Source organism: Zalophus californianus, chromosome 1 (assembly GCF_009762305.2).
Source record: "Zalophus californianus isolate mZalCal1 chromosome 1, mZalCal1.pri.v2, whole genome shotgun sequence".
Classification (NCBI taxonomy): Eukaryota; Metazoa; Chordata; class Mammalia; order Carnivora; family Otariidae; genus Zalophus; species Zalophus californianus.
The window spans coordinates 66,657,244-66,676,879 of NC_045595.1; the positions used below are offsets into that span (position 1 = coordinate 66,657,244).

General features: G+C 46.4%; 1 protein-coding gene across 7 annotated transcripts in view; it reads left to right on the forward strand.

Moving 5' to 3' along the window:
* The first annotated feature begins 8,093 nt into the window (after positions 1-8,093).
* The window catches only part of DLEC1 (DLEC1 cilia and flagella associated protein), an 81,486-nt gene continuing 69,943 nt past the window's right edge, over positions 8,094-19,636 (forward strand). For all 7 annotated transcript variants that reach the window (XM_027582926.2, XM_035726778.1, XM_035726785.1 and 4 more), the window contains exons 1-2: positions 8,094-8,822; positions 9,752-9,902. In XM_027582926.2, the coding sequence (XP_027438727.1) occupies positions 8,424-8,822; positions 9,752-9,902 (550 nt within the window). In that variant the 5' untranslated portion in view covers positions 8,094-8,423. The remainder of the gene's footprint in view (positions 8,823-9,751; positions 9,903-19,636) is intronic.

Genomic DNA, 19,636 nt, shown 5'->3' on the forward strand with positions numbered 1-19,636 from the left:
CGCCGCCGCCACCCACAGGCCGTGGGCCCTGTCATTACAGCGGGCGGCCCGGTCCCACGCCCTACCTGTGGGCGCTTCTCCGGGTTTGGGGTGCCTCTCGAAAGAATTTGGCGTCATTCTGGGAAAGGGACCGTGCAACTTCCGACGCCCAGCCGGGCTGCTGCGGAAGGGGGCCTGGGCGTCCGGGGGTCCAGCCACGGCTCCCCGGATCTCTGCTTTCCCTTCTGCAAAATGGGTGCACGGGCATGGGTTAGGAGGTCCTCGGAGAGGTATGCCTAAATCTTGTCCGGAGGAGGGTCCTCTCCTCTCTCGATGGGAAGTTTCTAACCCCAGGAGCGCCTTTGGTGAGGGTTGGGGCGCAAGCAGGGAAAGCTTACAGCAATTGGGTGCAGGGAACTCACCTTTGAGCCTCTAGCACCCCAAACCCCTGGTGATCTGTATGGCAGAGTGGTGGGGTGGGTTACATCTTCAGGGTCCCTTCTTTGGGTGGCCTCCCAAGGGGCTGTCTGAACAAGGGGCCCCTACAGGGAACCCCCCTGCTCCCCTCAATTCTTGCCACCCAGATACCCTCTTTATAGGGTACCTATATACCCCCAGGGAAAGTCCAGGAATCCTGCTGCCCACCACCCTTTGGGAGAGTCCCTTGGGAGAGCCCCCAGAAGGCCTCCCAGGATGAAGGGTGCTGGGCCCACCAGTGAATCACCCAGGCTTCCTGAGCACTGATAAAGCCATTGTGAGAGTCTGGCAGAAGTCAGCTGGACCCCTCTTGGAGGAGAAGGCCTAGCTCACCTTAACCCTCTTTCCAGTACAACCAGGCCTAGGTGGCCTTGAATACCTCAGGTAGGGATATAAGCCACAGGGCAGGTCTTCCTGTCCTGAGGGTGGAGAGTGGGTCAGGACTTAGGGACTTCGGAGAGGCCCCTCCCTCCGTTATGCCTCCCCTCCACATAGAGGGTTTAGCCCTTTATCTGGCACTCATTCTGGTGGGCCTGTCCTTCAGTAAGAGTGCCCCCTGGTCCTGGCAGGCCTGGCAGAGCCCTCCTTGGTTTCCCTTCCAGTCAGGGAAGAGCATGTCCACACTGGCAGGCCTGACTTTGGAGTCCTGGGGTGGGGGGTGGATGAGGGGGACTGTATCCCCCCCTCCATCCTAGGCTAGGACATATGCCAAAAGGCCTGCCCTTTGGGGGCCTCTGACCTTCCTGGGGGCCTCCAGACCCCTCTACTCAGCATGTCAGGCCTCCTCAAGCCCTGTTCCTCTTCCGAGGCAGAGATGCGATGAAATTCTGACTTCAACAGTTGTCTTGGCTTCATCTCAAGCATCGTTCCTGTTGATCCACGTCACCTCCCAGCTCCGAGCCCCATGCTCCAAACTAGGGCATTATTTGGGACCATGGCCTCTCCCTCTACCCCAGATGCCTCTGGGGTGGGGGCTGCAGCCGGGCTCTTCCTTTACATACCCCCAGCCCTCCCCACACAGGTCCTCTTCTGGCATGGGGCCCGAGCTGAAGCCTCCTCCCTGGCCTGAGATGGTTAGGTGCGGCTGACTCAGAGTTGGCACATACAACCAGGTTCTGCCGGAAAAGAGGACTGGGCAGCGCCCTGCTCAGAGAAGCCAGGCTGCTGCCCTGCCCTGAGGCTCAGTCTGCACTCCAGCACTCCGACCGTCCTGACCGTCCTCACCTCCTCTGTCTGCCCCGCCCTCTTTCACAGGCTGCCTGCGAGGCACTCCGCCTGCGTCTGCTGGGTGCCAAGTCTGCTGGGTGCCAACCTCTGCGGGGAGTGCGTGACTATGCGTCTTTGGGTGGAGGGGCTGGAGGGCCCAGCAAGAGGCTTTGTACCCAACCACAGAGTTGCTGGCTTCTGCTCCCTCTGCCCTAAACAAGCAGGGCCCTCTGTGGGCCCAGCCCTGGCTCGGCGCCTTAATTACCCTCCCCAAAACCCAGCTCTCATTTACCTCTGCAAGATGCCCTGAGATCCTGGTGACTCACAGGATTTTTGGCAGGCTCAGTTAGTACGCAGAGAGGGGCCACGCGTGCCCAAAGCCGTGTTGTCCTATGGTGGAGTCTCAGGCATCTTGCCACTGCAGCTGACCCTCCTGTCTTCAATGTGTGTGTGAGGTGGGGTGCAGGCGAAGGGGACTTCTGGGATGACTGGGGACAGGTAAGACCTAGTGAGACCTAGTGTTAGGGTCATACCTACCTCCAGGCACTTCCCTAGGCCCCTCCAGCACCACCCCCTCCAGAGGCCAGGGGAGGGGGAGGATCAAAGCCATGAATGTCAACTTTCAGGACGGTCAGGCTTCCGGTGGCATGCTTCGGGGCTGGCCCTGCCCAACCCTTCCCCTAGAAATGCAAACCCAGGCAAGCTTGAGTAGGTGAGGTGGAGGAGGTTTATTCTGTCCCTCCTGGTGTTTGGAGCCCCTGTCCCAGGGCACAGGGGCGAGGGGCTGTTTAAATCTACCGTGCCCTTTCCTGCTGTGAGACTTTGAGCAAATCCCTTCATTTCTGTGATCTCCACAGTTAGGAGCTGCGGTGCCCTTCAGAATCCACCAAAATACCAGATGTTGGCTACCTGGTACAAATCAGCGCCTGCTGGATGGACATACGCTGACATCCCATGTCCCCACAGCTGTCCCCTCCCTGGCCTCCTTTACTGAGCTTGGTGGTCACAGAGCCCAACCTTAGGCTCTTGATCTAAGGTCATGCTCCTGATGCCTGCCAGGGCTGGAAAACCCCATCTGAATCCTCTCCAGAGGGTCCTGGACCCAAATCCAGACGCATGAGGAGGAAAAGTGAAGGCAGCCTCTCCCAAGGAAGCAGCTGTGGCAAGTGTGCATGCTCAGATCATGCCAGGATGACTACTAACCGGGCAGGGATCCAGGATGCTGTGATGGACCACAGGGTGTCTGGGCCCGCGGGTTATCCCAGGATGATATGGGATGATTTGGGATTACTTTTACATAATTACATTTGTGGGATTTTATTGTGTATTTGTTTATGTAACTGTGATGTTTATTTGAACGTGGACTAAGTCCCAGTGCTCACCTCCACCCTATTCCGCCACAGGCAGAGTCTAGTGCTTGGTGTGGGGAAGAGTCAGGAGACTGGTCCTCAGACCCTCCTCTGAGGGAGGAGGCACACTTAAGTCTGTGAAGCGAAGAAGACACTGCTCTGCTATTTCAGTTGTTCAACAAATATTTATTGGACACCTACTATGTGCTAGGCACTGTTCTAGAGGCTTGGGAATCACCAGTGAACAAAATATACCCCCAACCCCTGCCCTTGTGGAGCTTAACCTCTAACGGAAAGAAAAGAGATACCAAAATCCAAAATAAACATAAGAAGTGAATTGTATAGTATATTAGAAGGTGTGTAGGGTAAGGGAATTCAGGAATGGGAGAGGGTTAAATTTTAAATAGGTTAGATCTTACAGGGAAAGTGACATTTGAGCAAAGACTTGTAGGAGGCAAGAGAGTGGGCCATTCGGAGATATCCGGTGAAGAAGATTCCAGGCAGAGGGGACAGGCAGTGCCAAGGCCCTGTGGCAGGAATCTGGCTGGTGTGTTGGAGGACTGGCAAGGAATCCAGTGTGGCTGGAGCAGAGGGAGAGGGATAATGAGAGGCAACAAGGGTAATGGGGACTACATTCTGCTGGGCCTTCTAAGGGCCTCCGCTTACACACTGGGAGCCCTTGGAAGGTTTCAAGCCAAAGAGGGACATGATCTAACTCATATTTTAAAAGCATCACTCTGGGGTGCCTAGGTGGCACAGTCGGTTAAGCGTCTGACTTTCAATTTCAGCTCAGGTCATGATCTCAGGGTTGTGAGATTGAGCCCTGCATCAGGTTCTGCACTGGACGCGGAGTCTGCTTAAGATTCTCTCCCTCCCTCTGCCCCTCCCCTCCCCTCTCTCTCCCTCTCCCTACCCCCCCCCCCCCCCCCCCCCCCCCCGCCAAAAGAACCACTCTGGCTGCAGGAAGAAGGAGTATCATGGAGGGGCAAGGGCTGAAGCAGGGAGCTCGGTGAGGCTCTTGCAGTAGTAATTCAGGTGAGGCAGATGGTGGCTCAGACCTTGGGGGTAGGAGTGGAGGTGATGAGAAGTGGTAGGATTCTGGATATATTCTGATGGGAGAGCCAGCAGGAGTTACTGGTGGGGGCCATGAGAGAAACAGGAGTTGAGGCTCCAAGTTTTTGGCTGGGCTAACAAATTACCAGTAACTGAAATAGAGGAAGGCCGAGGAGGAGCAGCTTCTCTATTCTGGACATAGAAGTTTGAGATGCCGTCAGATAGCTGAGGCGAGATGTCAAGTATATGATGGATGTACAAATCTGGAGTTTTGGAGGGAGCTGAGAGCTGGGAATAAAATTTGGGATACAGTTGAAAATACGTTAAAAACGTCCATCATGGGGTGCCTGGGTGGCTCAGTCGGTTAAGCAGCTGCCTTTGGCTTAGGTCATGATCCTGGAGCCCTGGGATCGAGTCCCACGTCAGGCTCTCTGCTCAGTGGGGAGTCTGCTTCTCCCTCTTCCTCTGCTCCACCCCCCCCCCCCAGCCCCGGCTCTTGCTCGTGCTCTCACTCTCATTTGCTCTCTCTCTCAAATAAAAATCTTAAAAACAAAACAAAACAAAATATGTCCATCATGCTCACAGAATGTGGGTGGGAGTCTACTCTGGGATAATCTTTCTGGAGGGCAACTTGGCAATATCTCAATATACTAAGTACATACCCTTTGGCTAAGCAATTCTAATTCCACGATATTATCTTATTATCCATATGTTACATGCAAAAACATTGTACAAGGTAAAGTTCATTAGTGGGCACCCAGTTAAATAACTTCATTTCCATACAGTGGATTGTCTTGCATCTGTTTTAAAAACAAACACACAAACAAAAGTTCTGGTCAGCAGAATAGGTCATAAAACGAGGAAGGCAGCTGAAGGGATTCCTTTTGTCCTAAGAGGTTTGCCTGGAGGAGGAAGCTGGAGAGTGGTTCCAAAGGTGGCTCAAGCCCTTTGTTTCTGGTGCAGGGTTTGAACCACGCCTTTGGTCAGTTAGTCAGCAGGCAAATAGAAATCGATTGCTGGAGGCAGAATCAGGGATGGATCCAGCTGATCAGGCAGAGAGGGACTGGTGGCAGAGGGAGATGGGGGGAGCAGAGAGGAGAGGGAGAAGCAAGGCAAGAGAGGAGAGGCAGCAGGAGGTACTACCGAAAAGCCCAGGATGACCAGGACAGAGGAGTGGCCACTGCCACTGGAGGCACTGGACGGCTGCTGGAGACCTCAGCCTGGACAGAGCAGAGGGGCTGAAGCCAGAGGGTGGGAGGGGTCACAGAAAAAGGGGAACCGTCTCCGGGGCTGGGCGGACTCCCTGTGACCTTCTCGAGGCTGTCTGGGGCAGCTCGGAGAGGCCAAAAGTGACGGCAAGAATCCACTGTCCTGTCTTTCCTGAGACAGGGAAGCCTCCACAAGAGCTGCTCCTAACCAACAAGACCACCCAGTTTGGGCTGGCCCACCCCTAATACTAGAGCAGTGGAGGACCCCAGACTGTTCGCTTCTCTTTCCACCCACAGCTCCTTCCTGCACCACCGGGGGTCTTGCATGTGTGTGGATAACGGGACAGACCAGCCCACTTTTCCGAGTTCTGCCCACCTCCACCTCCCACCACAGCTGTCCCCTAGTGCACACACCAGTCAGCGACGGGGGGAAGGCTTTAAAAACAGAGGACTACACAGCACCTGTTAATGGGCTTAGGATGTTTGGGCAAATATTTCTGGGGTCCCAGGTACCTGAAGGGTGGGCACGGGGCAGGTCGCTTTGGTCTTCTCATTCTGTGGAGAGGGTGCAGCTGGGGGAGAGCCAGAGCAGGGTCTGCTCTGAGGACTGGAAAGGACAGAAGAGGGAGCCAGGCCTATCCAAGAGAGGCGGAAGTGGCCCAGGTCAGTGGGCAAACCTCCTGGTGCTCATCTCAGGAAGTGGGTTTCAGCTGTAAGGCAAGCAGACGCACCCCAGGAGGAAAAAGCAGCTAGTTGTATCAGCGGTGAGCAGAAGCCATAGTATGCCGATGATGCCAGTCCACGTGATGTCAAGCAGCTGGCCTGGACAAGCCCGGTCCTTTCTCCCATTTCAGTGGAGATAATCCCTGCCCTGGTTGCCTACACAGGATATCTGGGAGTCATTCTGAGCTCCTCTTCTGTCTCACTTCCATTATCCATCAGTAGGTCTTGTGACTTCTCCCTTTTACAGGTCTCCAATCAGTTCCTACCCCCTAACCCAAGCTCCTAATCCATCTCTTCCCTAGCCTCTGCATGGATGCAGTTTCCTAATCCATCCATAGTTTTCTCATCTGTCACCCTGATACCTCTTGCCTCCCTCGGGTCTGTTCTTTCATGGCAACCAAAGTGATCTTAGTAAAACAGAGAGCTGACCATGACATGTTCAGCTGAAGACCCTTGATGGCCCTTCCAACTGCACTCAGAAGAGTTTAAATTCCCTAATGTTGCCTACAAACCGGCTTATAATCTGGCCCTCACCTCCCAGCTTCATTCCTTCTGCTCAAACTCTTAAGTTCCACTCCTGAACTTCCTTCATTTCTTCCTATATGCACTCTCTCGTCCCGCTTTTATTCAATGGGTTGCCTCTGCCCAGAATGCCCTTTTTCCTCCTCTCCTGCCTTATTCCTACTCATTCTTTTTTTTTCCTTCACTGTTTAAAAAACTGGAGTGAAATTTGTATGCAGCAAAACTCATCCTTTATGGTACTGTGAGATTTGACAAATTCATACAGTTATGTAATCAACACAATAAAGAACAGTTCCCTTACCCCCAGAAATCTCCTCAGGCTCCTTTGGAGCCAACACAAGCTTCCATGACCAGCTCTTGGCAACCACTGATCTGTTTTCTGTTTTGTTTTTGTTTAAGTTGGCTCCACGCCCAGCATGGAGCCCAACATGGGGCTTGAACTCATGATCCTGAGATCAAGACCTGAGCTGAGACCAAGAGTCCGATGCTTAATGGACTGAGCCGCCCAGGCCCCCCCAGTCTGTTTACTGTCTTGCATTTTCCAGAATGTCTCCAAAATGGAATCATTATGTATATAGCCTTTTGAGAATGGTTTCTTCTACTAGCATAATGCATTTGATATTCACCTCTGCTGTTGTATGTATCAACATTCCTGTTTCCTCTTTATTGCTGAGAGCATTTGTGGTATAGATGTACCACAATTTAACCTTTAGGCAGGGCATAGGACATTTTGGTTTTTTCCAAGTTTTGGTGATGATGAATAAAGCCATCATAAACATTTGGGTACAGGGTTTTGTGTGCACATAAGTTTTCATTTCCCTTGGGAAAATATCTAGAAGCAGGTCTGCTGTATGTGTAACATTCTAAGAAACTGCCAAACCATTTTCCAGAGCTGCGATACCAGTTTGTATTCCCATGGCAACATGACAATTGGAGTTTCTCCACATCATCACCAGCACTCATTTGGTACATTTATATATTTAGTTAACTTTTTGACATTCTACTAAGTGTGTAGTATCGCGCTGTGGTTTTAATTTCTACTTCCTTGATAACTAATGATAGAGATTTAAAAAAAATCTCTGCCTGGTCTTCACTTTGTCCAAAAAGCCACTTTTCACGCTCTCTCTGTAAAATGATTAAGTTCCTGTCCTTTGTGGTTCCCTGACAACCAACATTTATTGCCACCTTGGGCTTAACCCACTAAACTACCAAACTACCATTGTTTTCCAGTTGCCTCCCTACTCACCACCCTGGTTTCCTGATCTAGGTCTCTCTCTCTCTCTCTCTCTCTCTCTCTCTCTCTCTCTCTCTCACACACACACACACACACACACACACACGTCTAGGTCTCTCTCTCTCTCACACACACACACACACGTCTAGGTCTCTCTCTCTCACACACACACACACACACGTCTAGGTCTCTCTCTCTCACACACACGTCTAGGTCTCTCACACACACACACGTCTAGGTCTCTCTCTCTCTCTCACACACACACACACACACACACACACACACACACACACACACACACACACACACACACACACACACACACACACACACACACACACACACGACTGAGGGCCGAAGCAACATCTCATTTCCTTTGCTATCTTCAGCTCCCAGCACGAACCTGAAATAGAATCTTTATACAATAAATATTAAATGAGTGAATAATTGCTTAACAAATTAGAGAACAGACGGATGAAGAGAGGTAGTTAGGAGCCAAGTTTTGCAACCAGACTGGCCTGGCTGTGCCAATGAACCATTCTCCATTGGTGCCTCACACTAAGCTCACTTTAAGAAGGTCGATGCGAAAGCGGCTCCGCAGAGGGAGGCAAAGCGGAAAGGACGCGGCCGGAAGCGGAAGGGCGGCAAGGAGTTAGCGGCGTCTCAGTTGCCATGGAGACGGGAAGAGCCAGAGACGGACTGTCTGCAGAGTCCGGGTCCTACGCATTCCGGGGTGCGACGTGGACGCCAACCTCGCATCTGGCCGGGATCCGCAGCCCCAGCGAGTCCACCTGGCTGTCCTCCTTAACCCACTCCGAGGCCTTTCACTACGGCTTCGGGGGCCGGGCCCGCCGCGTGGGGCCCCTCACGCTCCAGCCGCTCCCCGAGCCGCAGCTGCTGAGTCTGCGCCCCACCTCGCTGCGCAGCCAAGACATCTCGCACTTGCTCACCGGCCTCTTCCGCAACTTGTACACTAACGAGGTGATCGGCGAGGACCTGAGCGCGAGCTTGATCAAGGCCCGCGGCAGCGAGGATGCGCGCCACGAGGAGTTCGTGGACGAGCTGCAGCGGGTAAGGCGGCCCCGGAGCCCCTCGCGCTCCCTGCCCTTGCTCACCGGGGACGCAGTGGCGTCACGTCCGCGGACAGTGCGGGGGGGCCCCAGGGCGCACCCCTAGAAAGGCAGGCCCCCGCAGGACTCAGCCTCTCGACAAGTGCCAGCATCTGCTGGTTGCCAGGCACTGGGGATGCAGCTAGGAAAACGCAAAGTCCCTGCCCCAGTGTGTTCGACATCTAGTGGAAGAGCACTCTCTCCGCACGTTTACAGAAATACGCACATAAGGCCTAAGTCTGTAGCGCCTATCCATCTTCATTTTTCTACGTGCATACACACACGAAATAATTGCATATGTAAATAAAAGGACTGGGGCAGATAGCCGAATAGTTGTTGTTTCCTGAAGATGGTAAGGCTAAAAGTCACCCCATCTGGGGTGCCTGTCTTTGTATCACAAACCACAATCGTAACCTAGGCATTCATGCCCAGATTTGAGGAAGCATGACTCGTCTCTGGGAGGCAACTGCTTCCTCGTCTGTAGAAGGAGGAAGGCAGCTGACTTGGATCCTCTCTGCTGAGTCTGACGGCTGCCCACACTGCTGAGGAATCCCTTAAAGGGAGTCTCAGGTGAGGTGGGCATCTGGGTGGCACGCCTCTGTCTACCACAGGTGGTGTGCTAACTTGTGTTTGCTCTTTCAGAGTTTGGGTGACAGCTGTGAAGGCAGGAGGCAGAGTTTCAGGCTCGGCTCTGTTCCCGAATTTACTATGAAACCTTTAAGCCTTTTCCCTCTGTGGGTCCCAGTTTTCACATCTGTTAGGTTGGACCAGTTGGTCTCCATAGTTCTGTGATTGTTCTGTGCTTCACAGGAAGCCCGATGCTGGGGGTGGGGGTGAGTAAAGCTCTGCGATCTCAGCCTATTTCTGTGCATTTGATGGCCTACCTGCCAGATTCGGAAGGTCTATAAGCAGCGACTGGATGAAATTGAAATGTTGGAGAGACATATCATTCAGGCCCGTGCACGAGCGCTTGCAGAGAAAGAACGGATCATGCAACTGGCCGAAGTGCATGTCCTTGATACCTTCCTCAAGATGCCTCCAGGTGTGTATAATGAACTCCCAACATGCCCTTCACCTGATTCCCCAGCCGTTAATATATTACAGTGTTGGCTCTACGGACCACTCTCGAGTCTTCTTGTGAATGTTTGGAGATCAAATTACAGATGTGATGTTTCATTACCACAAAACACTCTAACATGCATGTCTCCAAAACAGGGACTCTCTCCTATGTAATCAACATACAACCATACAAGCCTAGAAATCAGCATTTGTGCAACACTAACCTCCAATTCACAGATCCCATTCAGATTTCACCAGCTGTCCCACAGTGGCTCTTTCTCTTCTCTGGTCCAGGACTCTGTCTAGGAAGTCATGTTGCATGTGATTGTCAAGACCCATTTTTAGGGGTTCTTGGGTGGCTCAGTCAGTTAAGCGTCCGCCTTCAGCTCAGGTCATGATCCCAGGGTCCTGGGATCAAGTCCCACATCTGGCTCCTGGCTCAGCAGGGAGCCTGCTTCTCCCTCTCCCTCTGCCTGCCACTCCCCCTTCTTGTGCGTTCTCGCTATCAAATAAATAAAATCTTTAAAAAAAGACCCATTTTTAGAGTATTCAGTTTGAAAGAATTTCTTGATCTTTTCTTGTTTTTCATGTTCTTTAAAAAAATTTCTTTTCTGGGGCACCAGGGTGGCTCAGTCAATTAAGTGTCTGACTCTTGATTTTGGCTCAGGTCATTATCTCAGTGTTGTGGGATCGAGCCCCGTGTTGGGCTCTGTGCTGGGCAAGGAGCCTGCTTGGAATTCTTCCTTCATCTCTCTCTTTCTCTCTTTCTCCCTCTCTGCCCCTCCTCTCTCTCTCAACCTCTCAAAAAAATTCTTTTTTATTTGAGTACAATTGGAACACAATGTTACATTAGTTCCATGTGTACAACTTAGTGATTTGACAAGTTTATGCATTATGCTGTGCTCACCACACGTGTAGGTACCATCTGCCCATACCTCCCAATCACAATGTCATTGACTGCATTCCTTATGCTGTGCCTTTTGTTCCGGTGACTTCTCATTCCATAATTGTCTTTCATATTCTTGACAGTTGTGTTTTTCTCCCCCAATTTTTTTAAAATTTTTTATTTATTTATTTGCGAGAGAGAATGAGAGAGAGAGAGAGAGAGAGCATGCACATGAGGGGGGAGGGGCAGAGGGAGAAGCAGACTCCCTGCTGAGCAGGGAGCCCGATGTGGGACTCGATCCAGGGACTCCAGGATCATGACCTGAGCTGAAGGCAGTCGCTTAACCAACTGAGCCACCCAGGTGCCCTCCCCCAATTTTTTTTATTGTGCCTAAGGATGCATAAAACTTACCATCTTACCTATTTTTAAATGGACAGTTCAATGGTATTAAGTACATGCATAATGTTGTATGAACATCACCACCCTCCATCCCCAGAACTCTTTTCATTTTGCAAAACTAAAACTCTGTACCCATTAAACAATAACTTCCCATACCCTTACCCTAGCCCCTGGCATCCACCATTCTACTTTCTGTCTCTACAACTTATTTTTTTTTAAGATTTTATTTATTCATTTGACAGAGAGAGAGAGCAAGCAAGAGCACAGGGAGAGGCAGAGGGAGAAGCAGACTCCCTGCTGAGCAGGGAGCCCGACATGGAGCTCGATCCCAGGACCCTGAGATCATGGCCTTAGATGAAGGCAGACACTTAACTGACTAAGCCACCCAGGTGCCCCTGTCTTTACAATTTAGACTACTCAAAGTACCTCATACAAGTAGAATCATACAGTATTTGTCTTTTTGACTGGCTTATTTCATTTAGCTTAGTGTCCTCAAGGTTCACCCATGTTGTAGCCTGTGTCAGAATTTCCTTCCTTTTTAAGACAGAATAGTATTCCATCGTATGTATGTACCACATTTTGCTTATCCATTCATCCATTGATGGTCAGTTGGGTTACTTCCACATTTTGGCTATCATGAATAATGCTGCTCTGAACAGGGTGTACAGATATCTCTTTGAGACCCTGCTTTCGATTCTTTTGGGTGTATACCCAAAAGGGGAATTGCTGGGTCGTATGGTAGTTCTATTTTTAATTTTTTGAGGAGCCACCATACTGTTTCCCACAACAGCTGTATCATTTTCACATTCCCACCAAGAGTGCATGAGGATTTCCATTTCTCCACATCCTTGCCAACACTTGTTATTTTCTGTTTTTTTTTTCGTGATAGTAGCTCTTCTAACGAGTGTGAGGTGGTATCTTATTGTAGTTTTGATTTGCATTTCCCTCCTCATTAGTGATACTGAGCATCTTTTCATGGACTTATGGCCATTTGTATATCTTCTTTGGAGAAATGTCCTTTCAAATGCATTTTTAAATCATTTTTAAGTTGTTGCCTGTGCCTTGGTGTCATATCAAGGCATATAAGAAATCACTGTCAAATCCAATGCTGTGAAACTTTTGCCCTATATTTTCTTCTAAGGATTTATTGTTTTAGGTCTTACATTTAGGTCTTTGCTTAATTTTTTTAATTGGAGTATAATTAACATACAGGGTTATATTAGCTTCAGGTATACAATGTAATGATTCAACAATTCTATACATTACTTGGTGCTCATCATGATAAGTGTACCCCCCCTTTTCTTTTGAAATTGAGTCTGTTTTATTGGCTCTAAATAAAATTTTGTGCTTAATGGAACTAGCTTCTACAAATTCTTAAGGGATCTTAATGTACAAGATGTTCCAAAATAGCCAAGACCCATGTTTTGTGTTTAGTAAAAGCAAATGGCATTAAGCACCAGTGTGAAGAAAATTCTCCATTACAAAATTGGAAAGCCATGTATGTATCCCGCCAGAGGACTAGCACCTACCTTGCCGTTTGTGTCATCAAAGATAATTACACTAAAGCTGGACTCAGCCTCTCCCCACTGACTTCAATTCTTTATACAACCTTCTCCTTAACCTTGTGGCAGGTGAATTAGGCAATGATCTCACCATGTTCTCTGAGCCATGAGGAAAGGGAGAGGAGCTGGGGGGAGGCTCAGGAAGGAACATTTGCCTCTGCACTAAAGCTTACTGCTCTGAGTTAAGTAAGCTTCATCCTTATCTTACAGATGAAACTGAAACTCCACAAGTTATGCTACCTTGTTCAAGGTTACCCAGCTAGTAAGTGGTGGGAGGTCTTTTAGTCAAAGTGGAATTTATAACTTGGAGTGGCTAATACACCATCCAAATAAAGATATAAGTTTGAGTTTTTTGGGTAGGGAAGGATATACTTAACATTAGAGCGTTTTCAGTGGTTCTAACCTTGGGGCAGTGCTGTCCTCCTAGGGGGCATGCAGAAATATTTGGAAGCATCTTTGGTATGTCAGTAAAGGGGGTGGGTTGTGTTCCTGGCTTTTAGTACTGCATTGGTCAGGGATGCTAAGACATGCTTGCAGTGGTTAAGATGGTTCCACATAACAAAATATCTATCCCAAGATGCAAATAGTTTCCTGTTGAGTAACACTGTAGGTGCCTCATTAAGTTCATGAGTTAGAAGTGATGAAATTACTTTAACTCCCTTTGGCATGAAGTCAGACTGAGAGATGCAGTGACTCACGATAAGTGTACTCTTAATCCCTTTCATTTCACTCACCACCCCACCCACCTTCCCTTTGGCAACCTTCAGTTTTTTCTCTGTATTTAAGAGTCTCGTTTTTTATTTGTCTTTTTTTCTTTGTTCATTTGTTTTGTTTCTGAAATTCCACATATGAGTGAAATCAAATGCTTATTGTAGCATTATTTACAACAGCCAAGATATGGAAGCGCCCAAGTGTCCATCAATAGATGAATGGATAAAGAAGATGTGGTACGTATATGCAGTGGAATATTACTCAGCCATAAAAAAGCATGGATCTTGCCATTTGCAACAACATGGATAGACCTAGGGGGTATAATGCTAAGTGCAATAAGTCAGAAAGAGAAAGACAAAGATCTTTGACTAACTTTGATATGATGTTTTATATGGTGTTAGATAAGGGTCCAACTTCATTCTTTTGCACGAGGATATCCACTTTCCCAAGCATCTTTTGTTGAAAAGACTGTTCTTTCCTCATTGAATGGCCTTGGTATCCTTGTCAAAAATCATTTGGCCATATATGTGAGGGTTTATTTCTGGGCTTTTTATTCTATTCCATTTCTTTCTATGTCTATCTTTATGCCAGTACCATATTATTTTGATAACCATAGCTTTGCAGTAAGTTTTTTTGGGGGGGGATTAAGAATTTTTTTAAGAGTTTATTTATTAGAGAGAGAGAGACAGAGATAGTGAGAGAAAGCACAAGCAGGGAGGAGAGGGAGAAGCAGGCTTCCCGCTGAGCAGGGAGCCCAGTGTGGGGCTCGATCCCAGGACCCTGGGATCATGACCTGAGCCGAAGGCAGACATGCTTAATCGACTGAGCGACCCAAGTGCCCCTGCAGTAAGTTTTTAAATTAGGCAGTGTTAATCCTCTGGTTTTGTTTGTTCTTTTTCAAGATTGTTTTGGCTATCGGGGATTCCTTGAGATTCCATGAGAATTTTAGAATGGGTTTTTCTATTTCTGCAAAGAACATCGTTGGGATTTTGATAGGGATTGTATTCAATCTGTAGATCACTTTGGGTAGTATTGACATTTTAGTATTAAATCTTCTAATCCATGAGCATGGAATATGTTTCCATTTATTTATGTCATCTTTAATTTCTTTCAGCAATGTTTGGTACTTTTCATTGTAAAAGTCTTTCACCTTTTTAGCTAACTTTTAAGTATTTTATTCTTTTTGATGCTATTTTAAATGGAATTGTTTCCATAATTTCCTTTCCAGATCGTTCATTGTTGATAGAAATGCAACTGATTTTTGCATGTTGACTTTGTGTCCTGTTATTTTGCTGAAATTCATTTATTCTAACAGGTTTTTTGTGTGTGGGGGGGACTTTTAGGGTTTTCTACATATAAGATCATATCATCTGCAAACACATGAATTTACTTCTTCCTTTCCAATTTGGATTCCTTTTTCTTTTTGCCTAATTGCTCCAGTTAGAACTTCCAGCACTAAGCTGACTAGAAGTAATGAAAGCAGGCATCCTTGCCTTGTTCCTAATCTTAGAGGAAAAGCTTTCAGTCTTTTACCATCGAGTATGATGTTTGCTACTGGTTTTCTATCTGTGGCTTTTATTATGTAAAGGAAGTTCCCTCCGAGTCCTAGCTTTTTTAGTGTTTTTATCATGAAAGGGCATTGAATTTTGTTTTGTGTTATTTCTGCATCAATTGAGATGATCATATGATTTTTTTCCCTTCACCCCACCAATGTGGGGTATTACACTGATCACTTTTCAAATGTTGAACTACCCTTGATTTCCGGGAGTAGATCTCACTTGGTCATGGTATATAATTCATTCAATAAGCTGCAGGATTCGATTTGCTAGTATTTTGCTGAGGACTTTTGCATTGAGGTTCGTAAGAGATATTGGTCTGTAGTTTTTCGTTTTTTTTTTTGTAGTGTCTTTGTCTGGCTTTGGTATCAGGGTAATGCTGACATTATAGAATGTGTAACTCTGTTTTTTTAACTTAAGAAGAGTTGGTATTATTTCTTTAAATATTTGGTAGAATTCACTGGGGAAACCACCAGGTCCAGAACATTTTGGAGGGGGGAGACTTTTGATTACTGATTGAATCTCCTTAACTAGTTATAGGTCAATTCAGATTTTCTATTTCTTTGGGATTTTGTCTTTGTAGGTTTCATATTTCTAGGAATTTGTCCATTTTATCTGCGTTATCCCATTTGTTGGTGTAGAATTGTTCCTAGTACTCTCTTATAATCCTTTTTATTTGTGTGGAATCGTTGGTAACATCCCCACTCTCATGTCTGATTTTAGTCATTTGGGTCTTCTCTTTCTCTTAGTTGATCTAGCTGAAGTTTTGTCAATATTGTTGATTTTTCTGAAGAACCAACTTTTAGGTTCATTATTCATTAATTTTCTCTATTGTTTATCTGTTCCGTATTTATCTGTGCTCTAGTCTTGTTATTTCCTTCATCTAGCTTTGGGTTTAGTTTTTCTGGTTTCTTAAGTTCTTAAGTTAGATTGCTGATTTGAGATCTTTCTTGTTTTTAAATGTATTTATAGCTGTAAGTTTCCTCCTTGGTACCACTTTCACTATGTCCTGTAAGTTCTGGTATGTTATGTTCTCGCTTTCATAATTTCTAATTCCTATTTGTTTCTAAGTAGTTTCTAATTCTAATTCCTCTAATTCTAATTGTGATTTCTTCTTTGGTCTGTTGGTTGTTTAAAAGTGTGTTGTTTAATTTCCACAATTTAGTGAATTTTCCAGTTTCCTCCCATTACTGATTTCTAAATTCATCCCATTGTTGTCAGAGAAGATACTTTGTATGGTATCTATCCTTTAAAATCTACTGGGGTTCAATTTGTGGCCTTACATATGATCTGGGAAATGTCCCATGTGCACTGGAGAAGAACATTAAGCTGCTCTTGTTGGGCAGTGTTCTGTCTGTGTCTGTTAGATCTACTTAGTCTATTGTGTTCTTCAAGTCCTCTGTTTCCTTACTTATTTTCTGTCTGGTTTTTCTATCTGTTATTGTAAAAGGGGTACTGAAGGCTCCAACTAGTATTGTAGAACTGTCTATTTCTCTCCTCAATTCTGTCCATTTTTGCTTCATTATTTTGATGACCTGTCATTAAGTGTCTAAATATTTATAATTGTTCTGTCTTATTGTTATATTGAACCTTTTATTCGTATATAATGTCCTTCTTTGTGTCTTGGAACCTTTTGGTTTTAAAGCTTATTTTGTCTGATAATTAGAATAGCCACCCCTTTTGGTGTTTTTGCATGGAATACTATCAGTTACTTTTTGGTTACTATTTGCATGGAATATCTTTTTTCATCCTTTCACTTACATTCTGTTTGTGTCTTGGATCTAAAGTGAGTCCATTATAGACAGCATATAGTTGGATCATGTCTTTTTAGCCATTCTACCAACTTTTCCTTTGATTAGGGAGTTTAATCTATTTACATTTATAGTAATTACTGATAAGGAGGGACTTCTGTCATTTTATTTTTTTCTGTATGCCTTATAGATCTTTTGTCTCTTATTTCCTGCATTACTGCCTTCTTTTGTGTTGGGTCAGTTTTTGTGTGTGTGTCTGTGAAATGTTTAAATTCCTTTTTAATTTCTTTTGTGTATATAAACTGGTTTCTTTGTGATTACCATAGGGGTTACATTTAACAACCTAAAGTTATAACACTCTAATTTGAATTTATACCAGTTTAACTTCAATAACATACAAAAACTCTGCTTCTTTACAGCTCCATCCCCACCCTGTTAGGTTGTTGATGTCACAAAATTACGTGTCACAGATTACATCTTTATGCATTATGTGCCTAGAAACATAAACTAACAATTCTTTTTTTTAAGATTTTATTTATTTGAGAGAGAGAGAGAGAGAGAGAGAGAGAGAGAGCATGAACGGGGGAGGGGAGGAGCAGAGGGATCCACTGAGCAGGGAGCCCAATGCGGGGCTCCATCCCAGGACCCTGAGATCATGAAATTAAACATCCTTGGGTTACTCTGATTTTGATATTGTTTCAGTTGCACAAGAGTATAGGCAGAGGTGACATATCTAAGGAAACCTAAGATAGCATGAGCGTTTTCAAGTTCATTTCTTAGGACGTAGAACATGGTGGGATATTCTGGTAAAGACTTAAATTTGATAAGCTAGGAAACAACTTTTTATGTAGCTCAGCCCTCTTGTCTCTAAAAGGGAAGAATGTTAAAACTCACTTTCGTGGTTATAGTAAAGATTATATAATGTTAAAAAATAGTGAAGCACTGTGTCTGAATACAAAGTTCAAATAAATAAGGTTATTATTGTCCCAGACACAGTTATCTCTTGTAAAATGGAGCGCTGAGATAATGATCTAAAAAATTTTGTGATTTTTTAAATTAAAAACTGGATATTTGAATCTAATAATGTGTGAACTCAAGAAATCAGATTCTCCCCCTTCTTGCCATTTTTGTTTATTGGTTTTGTTTTTGTTTTAATTGTAGGCTGTCTGTGCCAAGAGTCAGCCTGAGGTGTACACTTAAGTTCTTCTCAGGTCTTTTCTGAGCTTTTCCCTGGGCGTGTGCAGTCATGTTCTAATTTTCCCCACATCTGCAGTTGTTTTTGAATGTCCTAGTCTTTAATATCTGGTTCCCAAAAGGGGAAAAAGGAAGGTCAAGGAGAGGAAAAAGGGACCGGCCCTTTAAAATGCCTACAAGTTAAAAAAAAAAAAAAAGAAAGAAAGAAAGAAAGGGCCCCTGGGTGGCTCAGTCGTTAAGCTGCTGCTTCGGCTCAGGTCATGATCCCAGGGTCTTGGGATCGAGCCCCACGTCGGGCTCCCTGCTCAGCGGGAAGCCTGCTTCTCCTTCTCCCACTCCCCCTGCTTGTGTTCCTGCTCTCACTGTCTCTCGCTGTCAAATAAATAAATAAAATCTTAAAAAAAAAAAAAAGCCTAGAAGTCTCTTCTGCTGCAGGGGGAGGGGCTTGCATCAGTGGAGGAGGGACTACAGCGATGGCTGCTGGCCCCTTTGTCTACACCTCTGTGATCAGAAGCGGTAATAAGAAATCAGAGCACAGATCCCTGGTATTTGGAAGACGGAGTCCTTTTTGCTCACCCAGGCTCCCACAAACTGAGCAGGCTGCGCCAGGAACGTGTGCACAGATGCTTGCCATAGGAGTCAGATGGGGGCTGGGTAGCTGCTACTCTGCTAAGAGTTGAATTGACCTCCAAGTCTTCCCTAGACTCCAGGGTTCCAAAATAGTTAGGTTAGAGTGCTTCTGCCAGTGCAGTTGTTGCCTAAGTGGGGAGATGATTTCTGGTGCTTCCTACTCTGGTCATCACAGAATCCCCTCTTGATGGTTCCTGGCTGGCCTTTCGTTCCACAGGATGGCTCTCCTGTTTCCTTGTGACCAGACTCAGACTCATTCTGGGCAGCAATACCACAGAAGTTGTGGGGCCCTCTCCTCGCCGCAGCGGTCAGAAGGCACAGGTGATATTAACCTGGATCACCTGGTCAAGTGGCATCTGCTGGGGTTTGTCTACATTAAATTCTCCAAATTAAATTATAACCGATGAGTGTTTGTGGAGAGGTAGCCTCAGATTTTGCCGATTCTCCTTCCACCTCAAAGCTCCCTCGCCACCAGCATTCACGGAAAAGCCTTTATTTCAGTCAGTCACCTCCATTATCAATTTATTTTTAAAGATTTTATTTATTTATTTGATAGAGACACAGTGAGAGAGGGAACACAAGCAGGGAGAGTGGGAGAGGAAGAAGTAGACTTCCCTCCAAGCAGGGAGCCTGACGTGGGGCTCGATCCCAGGACCCTGGGATCATGACCTGAGCTGAAGGCAGATGCTTAACGACTGAGCCACCCAGGCACCCCCATTATCAATTTATTTGCTAAAGAAATTGGATTGTTTTTCCTATAGACTTGTCTGTAGTCTAGATTTTGCTGATTTCAACATTGTGGTGTTGTTAAACCTGTCTTCCTGGTTCCTGTGTTTCCTGCAATTCAGTAATTAGTCCTAGAGACTTTGTAAGGTTTAGACTCAGTTTTTTTGTGGAGGAAAGGGGCAAGACCACTTCATAGGTTGTGCTGTGTGCTGTCTTCAGGAGGTATGTGATGTCTGATGTCTCTCCCTCCGTGTTGCTGGTGACCTTCGCATGGATCTATTATTTCATTAGGGGTTGTAAAT